Raw genomic sequence first — 10019 nt, 5'->3', positions numbered from 1 at the left:
CCTAAGCTTAAAAAAAAAGCCTGCACTGACAACGGAAATTAGAAGGTAGTAGCCTAGATATTTGGGTGATGTAATATTATAATACAATGCCATTAATCAATATATTAAGATAACCAATGCTATTTAAATTACAAAAATAGCCTATCATATGATATCTGGATCACTGTCAGATGCTGAGCCGACCCAGGACGCATAACTTACCATCAGACTCTCCATCACTCATGGCATTTAGTGTTTGTAATACCTACCTTCCATAAATCGCCTTTTTTTGTCATTTTGACTTTATTTATGAAACTGATAACCGCTAAATCAGTGAGTGAAAGGTGTTGCCTAGAAATGTACAATGTTAAAACATAAGCGGCAAGAAAATGACAGCGCAAAAATACATGCATTATATAGCGGGTAAATTTGACCCGCTGGCGCTTATAGGTATAAATGCCCCGTTTTTTTATCTGGTTTTATCTAAATAATTTTTATCATAAACGTTTTTAAACTCATAAAAGTTTGGGATCAGTAAGATTTTTAATATGTAAAGAAGTTTCAAAGTTTCTTCCGTTCATCATGGCTGCATTTATTTGACCAAAATACAGAAAAAAAACTGTAATATTGTAAAATATCATTACCATTTAAAATAATGGTTTTCTATTTTAATATGCTTTAAAATATAATTTATTTCTGTGATGCAAAGCTGAATTTTCAGCATCATTACTCCAGTCTTCAGTATCACATGCTCCTTCAGAAATCATTTTAATATGCTGATTTATTATCATTGTTGGAAACAGTTGTGCTGCTTAATATTTTTTAAACCTATAATACTTTTTTCAGGATTATTTGATGAATAAAGTTAAAAAGAACAGCATTTAATTAAAATAGAAATCTTTTCTAATAATACAAGTCTTTATTATAACTTTTTTATCTTAATGATTTAAAACATCCTTGCTGAACAAAAGCATTCATTTCTTTCCAAAAGAAAAAAGAAAAAAAAAAAAAGAAAGAAAAAAAATTACTGACCCCCAAACCTTTGAACGGTAGTGTATATTGTAACAAAATATTTCTATTTTAATTAAATGCTGTTCTTTTTAACTTTTTATTCATCAAAGAATCCTGAAAAAAGTACCACATGTTCCAAAAAAATATTAAGCATAAAAATAATAAATCAGCATATTAGAATGATTTCTGAAGGATCATGTGACACTGAAGACTGGAGTAATGATGCTGAAAATTATGATGATTCAGCTTTGCATCACATGAATAAATTAAATTTTAACGGATATTAAAATAGAAAACCATCATTCTAAATTGCAACAATATTTCACATCATTGCATTGAACACGTTTTTTTTTCTTTTCCTTTTTTTCTGTATTTATGATCAAATAAATGCAGCCATTATGTGCAGAAGAGACTTTATAAAAAAAATAATAATAATAAAATAAATATATATATATATATATATATATATACACACACACACACACACACACTTGGTTATTTATTTATTGTCATTTAATTTTATTTTAAGTTTTTATTTCCAGGTTGAAATTAGACTTTGAATCCTACATTTTCTGTGTTCTCCGATTTTTGAACTTCATTGTATTTATGTCTCACACACACTTGTGCACACAACTAAATAAAAACTAAGCGTGCATGTGCAGTTATTTTGCATCTTTGCATGTTGCGTGAGGATGCATGTGTTATTGAACATGTGTGTACCAGTCTGTTGAAGCCGAGGGCACGCAGAGCCTGTTTAAGGGCCGAGAGCTTCTCTCTGCTCTGAGTACACGCTGTAGCTACTGCAGGAGATTCACCGGGAGCCGCTGTGCTCATACACCTGAAAACAAACACACACACACACACACACACACACAAGAGACATGACTAGTGTGAATTAAGATTTGAGATGACTTAGACTTTACATTGGCAGTGCCATCTGGACACGAATATTTGGTGTGGGTCTTTAAGAGAGGCAAGACAAGTTTGAGATGTTCTTAGTGTCACTGACATAATCACAAATTCAAGTCAAAGAAAGGTGAATGTTCAATTTTTAATGACAACCTTCCATTTACCCCTATGCAAGATTTGCTGAGGACACTTGGGGTCACAGAGAGTTCAGGGTAAAACAAGTTTAAAACTGGCATCTGACATCACCCAGTAGTACCTTTTTTAACATTTTGAAAAATCCTGATGTTAAAGGCTGAAACAGAATCAATCTGACAATGAAAATTCAATGCATTGACTGCTGAATTTAATAATCAACGTGTCTCATGGCGTTCATGTCTCAGTTTACCCTTTACTACAGTGTTAATATTATAGAGATCTATATCTGAATCTGAAAAAGATGCAAAAACACGAAATACAGTTTGAATTTGTGTATTACACTAATGCCAACTATCCACTTTTTAAGTTGGTTTTCTATGAAATCTCTGGGTAGGTCTTTTTTTTTTCATTTCTATTTGCAAATGTAAAGGTTTATTTAAAATATCTAAATGTTTTATCTTATTGAAATTAGTTTATTTTGAAACATGTATTGGCAGTGTTTCAGAATAAAATAAAATAATAAAATAAAATAAAATAAAATAAAATAAAATAAAATAGCAATCTTTGTGAACAAACCATAACAAATACTCACTGGCAATAAAATAAAATAATCTGTATTTGGATGTGTCTTTATCTAACAATGGCTCTTTCCTTGAGATTCAACCATAAGCACACTGTGCCTGCCTCAGGCTTTTGGATGCTCATTCAAAGCATCTAATTCTCTCATGAATGAGAGAATAACAGCTGTTTGAGGCTATCATGACTCTGAAGGATAACCAGCGTAACTGAAAGCACATAAACACCTCCAGGGTTCAGATAACAGAACACATGAGGAAAAACCACAGCAAAAACACTGAACCTTCAACACAACGAATGCATAAAAAGCAATCACTACATTAACCAGCTGCTCAACAACTATACATTTAAACTAATCTTATTTGAAGCACAAACCTCACTAAATTATAAAACATTTATTATTAATTATGAATCCAATTAAGATTCTATATAACCACATAAAAAGGTTATACATTATGTTGGGGCCTAAATGATTATGATTACAAGAGGCAGAAGTACTTTATGTAAAATGAGGTTACAGATGTTTCTTACGGTCAGGCAGCAGATGCATGCTGTGTGTGATGATCAGACAGACTTACATGCTTCATTCGCGGCTCTAAAGTGAAGCCTTTGGGACTTGAGCGAGCAGCCAGGTGTTTCAGGATGTGCTTACAGGCCACAGACTTCCCAGAACCACTCTCTCCACTAGACAGAGAGAACAAAGTGAGAGGAAATAAGGGTGTGGATCTCAGTAAAAAAAATAAATAAATAAAATACTGCACATATTAAAGACAGCACAATATATATTACCAAGATGTAAAAATACTTAATCTCTAAAAATTACGGTGACACTACCATTCAAAAATGAGTTTGTATTTTTATGTTATTCAAATAAAACAGTACTATTGTGAAATATTAAAACAATTTAGGTAACTGTTCTATTTGAATAGATTTTAAAATGTAATTTATTCCTGTGATGGCAAAGCTGAATTTTCAGCATAATTACTCCAGTCTTCAGTGTCACATGATCCTTTCTCAGAAATTATTGTAATATTTGCAGATTATCATCAATGTTGACAACAGATGTGCTGGTTATTCATTTATTTATTTTTGTAGAAATCGTGATGCAGTTGCTTCTGGAATTATATGAATACAAGTTCAAAAGTACGGCATTTTATTTTTGTCATTTATTTTAATCTTTTGTAACAATATAAATGTACTGTTTAATGCATTTAATGCATCCTTTTTTTTTTGCATTTCAGTAATGAGAATTGGTTGGTAAAATGTGCTGAATTGTCATGAAAACAATGGTGCTGGAATAGTGATTTTATTTTATTTTATTTTCAGGCAAAATGGAACATGGAGATGTTTGTGACAGATTCACCCAGAGAGAGCAGCTGAAAAACACTGCAAATCTGCCTAAAAGTGCATCTGTCAATGTAAAGATACATAAAACAAATCAAGAGAGCAGTTGATATTTTCAAAGAGCTCTGGGCGACAGTCCTCTTGTGAATGTGTGCTCCTGTCAGCCAGTTTATCGTTTACCAATGGGAGATCTTACAGTATGTCAGGGAGCTGTTTCACTCCTCTCCACATCACTCCATCGTATGAGATTACAGTCAGCCTACAGCAATATACCCTCAAAAACCTCACGACTCAAGACTAAAGATCCCTCTCCTGATCAGGTATCTAACCCGAGTCATCCAGGAGGACACATCTGTCATATCTTCACTTATTCCAATGCACTACTTGGGGATTTGTTCAAATCACTTGTTCTTCTCTTTTATTAATAAGACACTTTTCTCCACAATACCTATACTACCACATCAAACTGCCTCTGTTTTTATTTTTTTGTGCAGTTTGTTATCTCTCTTCAAGTAAGCTTTTTCACAAATCTACTATGGCAATTTTTTATGATACTGCTGTCAACCACCTACAACACCGACCACCTGACTGAAACAGTGTAGTGTTCCAAATCAGTCACTGATGAGGTTCTATTACATACATTTTAGCAAATAGCAGATGCCAAAATTGCAACTGATTCCAACAGAGTTTAAAATTGGAATGTTGTTAAGCTAAAGACTCACAAATATCGGGTGAAATAGTACATTGTTACAACATTGTTAATCTTTCTCTCTCAACCACAGTGCAATTTCATAAATATATAGTACTTTTTTGGCGGAAATTAAATATTAATACTATAATATAAATAATTATTTATTTGGCACCAAATCAGCATATCAGAAAGATTTCAGAAGGATCATGTGACACGAAAGACTGGAGTAATGATGCTGGAAATTCAGCTTTGCATCACAGAAATAAATTAAATTTTTAAATATATTGAAATAGCACACAGTTCATTTTAAATTATACTAATTTTTAACAACATTACTGTTTTTACTGTACTTTGGATAAATAACCAACCAACCAATCCCAAAGTTAAATAAACAAATAACCAATCCCAAAGTTTTAAAAGCTGGTGTACATTTATTTACGTTTTAGTACATTTATAATTGCCCAGAGTTTATCAGTTTTATTTAATTTTATTTTTGATTGATTGATTGATTTGTTTATTTATTGTTTTAGTTGCAAAAACACATGCAGAATCACCTTTTGTAACAGGCATTGCATCAGATGCACATTTATGATGCCTTAAACGATGTCTAGGTAATCAGCTGGTTTTAGAAAAAGGCTAGCAAGCTACAACATCTTTTTCAAAGCTGTGAATGATTTGCAATATAATTTTTTTATATGATTTCCACAAGTATATTTACAGGGTGTTAATTCACACCACTGCCCAACAACTAACAAGGGCTTTGGCAGACATATATCTTGTTTCATCACTGCCATACGTCCCACTTCATATTCTTGACGACGTACAGTAACTTGATTAATTACTCCACTGTTCAATGTTACGACCTCTTAAAAATGAGCCATAAAGCACAGTCAAACAGCTCATGGTGATAACTACCGTCTCAACACACAGTGAAGAGCCTGGATCCTAGCAGAGTCCCGCGAGAGAGAGATTGAATGGAAAAAAGCAGTCTTGAGCAGATGATTTTTAAAGGTTACTCGGCCTCCCACTAACCATTTTCTGGAGGGTCAGATGTTTTTTCTTCCCTTTTTCCCATTTCTTTTTGGAAACCCATTCTGAAACGTAATTGAACTCAAGGGCACAATGCATTGCTGAGCCAGTAGTGAGTAGGTGTCCGTGAGCCCCTTGAACCAGCATTCCTCCACTTTTCTTGCCATGGTTCTGTAGCCGCTAGAGCATGGCGGCAGCGATCTGCCCTCACCTGCGGGACGAGTGTGTGTGTGTGTGTTGGTGTGATGGATAGCCCACGCAGAGAGGGCATTAAAGTAGCTGTCAGATCCTGTCTGGCTCAGCGAAACCAGGTTCGGGCCAGTGGAGGATCATCAGAATGTGAAACAGGACTTAATTGCAATCAGAGATGACTGGAGTGCAAGGCAGGACACAGTGCAGGCTACACTGCTGCCCCTGCATCCATTAATCTCGCTGAGAGCTTTTAACAGGTTTGGATTTACGCCGTCCCTGGCAAATTTGTCTCCGTGACAGCGTTTAGCGAGAACCGCTCGGTTGATGCAGGAGTCGGTATTATCCAAATATGGGAGCAGGCATCTCTAACACAACCTCATTTCAACCTCTCCACCAACACGGGGTCACTTACTGAGCTGTGGACCCCTATTACCAAACTACAAGCTGGTGCATCAATGACAGAAGGTAGAAAGTGTCCAGTGGAATGCATTTGGGAGCATTTGGACGTGTTTTGGTTAATATACCTTTCAACCAATGAATTTTCATTATTGTTATTATTATTATTATTATTATTATTATTATTATTATTATTATTATATATTTTTTTTCATTCATTTGTGATTGCAGGATAAGGAATTAAAATTAAAATTAAAATTAAAAGTCAGTGAATAAACGTTGGGAACATACAGCAAAGTTCTGCCAATAAAATATTTATTTTTTTATTTTATTTGTATACTTTTAAATAAAAGTTTATTAAACATGTAAGCTTTAACAAAAACATTTAAAATGCCATAAAATAGAATTTAAAATTAAATAAAAGCTTGTTAAACATGTAACCCTTAAAAAAACATATAATTTTGTTAATTACTTTCTAATTAATATTAATAACGTCTCTATGCCTGAAATTCTAAAATACCCAGATATTTCCCTGATGAATATTTATATCTGAGGAAGCTTTTATGAAATGTATAACTTTCTGTTTTCAATAATCACCATTTTCAGCTCGCTCCTATGCCCCAAAGTTAAACACTGTATTTGAAATGTTTTGCCCATTCATCCAGGCAGCTTCATCAGTTGTACAGAATTGGCGATTCCCATGGATTTTGAATTCATAACTCAGTGCATCAAGTATCACACAGTGAAGGTCGCCACTATTGTGAACTGGGCCAAAATTGTCAGCTAAAGCAGTGATAAAGCTGCATAAGTGAATATCATCTATTTTAGAGCCACATGACAGTTTAAGGCCAACAGTTTTAGGACATGTTTTTTTTAGTCATTGTGATTTAGAGCGTAATAGGGCATCCACCTCGAGAGGACTCACCACATTCCTAATGATGAAGCCAACCTGATGTAAGATGCAAGACTCTTTTGCTGTTTCAGTTAACTGATGGTTAATATAATAATATTATAAATAATATTGAGTTAACTGATGGTTAAAAAGACAATTAAAAAAAAAAAGTAGTGATTACTGGGCTTTCTTGATCCAGTAATCACTACAATTTAAATGTAGTGATTACTGGATCAAGAAAAAGCTACTGACTGTGCAAATAAAACATGAAAATGTAAAGAATGCATGACAAGTGTGGCAGTGTTATGCATGTCAGTGGGTGGCACCTGATGATGAAACACTGTGGGCGTCGCTCTTGCAGCATCATGTGATAAGCTCGCTCAGCTGAAGAGAAGATATGAGGCGGGAGAGAGGAACATAGACGACCACTGGAGCTCAGATACAACTGACTGACCTGAGAGACAGAAAGAGAGACATTTACATAACACTGCTAATTTCCCATGACCTGTTCACTTCATTAGTGTTTGGTATTTTTCAAGCGCTCTGGTCAGGATTAGTTCTGAAGCATTAAGCTTCTGAAGTAATTAACGTAAAGCCTGTTTAAATACTCTTTAGACATTTAAAACTTTATTTTGTAGACAACTTCAGATCTTACATCTTAGCTGTGCTATCTGTTTTTGCCTTCTGGAAATGTTGCAATTTATGAAATGTAATGGTAAAATTCAAAATGCGACCAACAGCAACGATGTCAGTGTGACATGGTTATCACTGATTAGTATTTATCCTTACATCTGTTTGCATACTAAATTGTGATTGCACTTACGTGCATTTATTAAACATTTATATCCCCTTTCTGCACAGAGATCAGATTATTGGGTCCAGGTGACTGAAAACAAGATGCTGAGCAAAGTGGCTTTCATGCAAATTTAATTAAAACAACACTAAAAAGAAAAACCTGAAATCAACTTGAACGCTGTTCTTTGTTGCCGTATAAACACCGGTATTTTTTTGCAGGAAATGCAAATCTAGATACAGGCATTACACCTGCTGGCTAAAAGTGAAATAACTGAGTGAGGAAGCCGTGAATCTTGAGTCTTGAGTAATAAGAGATGCCATAATCAGATCTGAATGAGGCTAAAAGCCTAAGACATAAAAATATATCTTCACACAGCAAGAATAAAACTTAAGCGACACTGCAGATTTAGTGTCTGACTATATTTCTAGGTGTTAGAAACAGAAAGGTTATGCGTGTTAGCATGTGTGTGAAATGCAGAGTAAGCAAAATTTTAGCCCAATTTGGGAAAAAAAAGGCTAATGCTGAGATCTTATTACCCTTTACCACTGAGACACAACACACATACTGTATGACAGAGCCATAGAGGACACCGCAAGGACAGAGGAAGAGTGGGCAAGACACAAGCTGTGTTAATCACAAAAATTGCAGCCGTAACAAGCATTATATAAGCAATTTGTGCCAATGTGCCTTTGTTACAGTCTATGTTTGTTTAACATTTTGACTATTACTGTGAAACTCATTCATCTGATTTACAAGGCAGCATAGAATCTAATTTTACTGCCTGTTATATCCCACAATCTTTGGCATGGATAAAAACAAAGCAAAACAAAAAAAAATCAAACAAAACAAAACAAAATATAAAATAAAACACACACAAAAAAAGCATTTAAAAGTATCAAACACAACAAAAAACACATTTAAACACACAGAGAAAGCCAAACCAAACAAAAAGCAAAAACACATATAAAACAAAAAACAAACATTTAAATTGAAACAAAAATTCAAACAAAACACAAACCAAACAAAAAAAAAACAAAATAAAATAATAAAACAAAACAAAACAAAAATTAAAAGAAACAACACATTAAAATACAGACCACAACGCACACATACACAAAAATAAAACAAACACAAAACCAAGAAAAACAAAAAACAAAAAACAAAAAAAAAAAAACAAAAAACAAAAAAAAAACAAACAAACAAATGTATTGCCCGACTATACATACATTAGCATTGAATTAATACATTTATGAGCTGCTACAGTGAAGCAAATTCAACAGAAAGGACATTTGGAATAGATGTCAATGGTATTGGTAAAGTAGATTATAGCCCCAGATTACAACCTCATCTTTCAGAGCATTTCATCACACACTATGCACAGAGAGCCAACAAGTCTGAACACGAGCAGCTGACAAAGGAATCAGAGACAGGCTTAGAGGTTGCCTTTGATATCAGGGTTCCCACACCTTTTGACATTCATTTCCCTAGAAAAATAATTGTTCACCCAAACATTGAAAATCATTCATTCGCCCTCATGCTGCTCCAAACCTGTATAACTTATTTTCTTCTGCTGTACATAAAAGATGTTGTAACTAGTTTTTTTCATATGGGTCAGAACACAACATTTGAACCCATTGACTTTCATTGTATGGGGGAAAAGAAGACATCTTTTGAGGTCCACAGAAGAAAGCAAGTCATAGATCATTTTTGGGTTCTCTATCCCTTTTAAGGACAATAAAAAGGTAGATTCATATATTCAAAGGTATATTTAAAGATTTTCAGCCCTGGAAATTCCCCAGATTTGCCATTACTGTGGGAACCCTGCAGTATGGAGACACAGGGATTTGAAGCAGATCAGCCAACAAAAGTTTAGTTAGATCCAGAAGTAATTTTGCTTCTTCTGTGAGCTGGAGAGGGTTAAATATTTAAGCTGTAGATGGAAGAAGAGATTTTAGAGGCATTTAAGAGGGTAAACAGTGTGCAGGGTGGCATTAAATATAAAAATAAACTCAGCTGTCCTGTTTTGGCACAATGTTGTACACTTCAAGGTTTGAAATACCACTTACATA

At 34.1% G+C, this 10019-nt stretch overlaps 1 protein-coding gene across 1 annotated transcript in view; it reads right to left on the bottom strand.

Moving 5' to 3' along the window:
• LOC107721565 (unconventional myosin-XVI-like) overlaps window positions 1–10019 on the bottom strand; it is a 153451-nt gene that overhangs the window by 94496 nt on the left and 48936 nt on the right. Inside the window, 4 exon segments of the mRNA XM_016529652.1 lie at window positions 1711–1828; window positions 1909–1952; window positions 3189–3294; window positions 7481–7608. Of these exon segments, the coding sequence (XP_016385138.1) occupies window positions 1711–1828; window positions 1909–1952; window positions 3189–3294; window positions 7481–7608 (396 nt within the window).

The sequence above is a fragment of the Sinocyclocheilus rhinocerous genome, unplaced genomic scaffold (assembly GCF_001515625.1).
Source record: "Sinocyclocheilus rhinocerous isolate Xijiao unplaced genomic scaffold, SAMN03320098_v1.1 scaffold30, whole genome shotgun sequence".
NCBI classification, from domain to species: domain Eukaryota; kingdom Metazoa; phylum Chordata; class Actinopteri; order Cypriniformes; family Cyprinidae; genus Sinocyclocheilus; species Sinocyclocheilus rhinocerous.
Note: the sequence above shows the minus strand (reverse complement) of the source record. Positions and strands in the feature narration are given on the sequence as shown.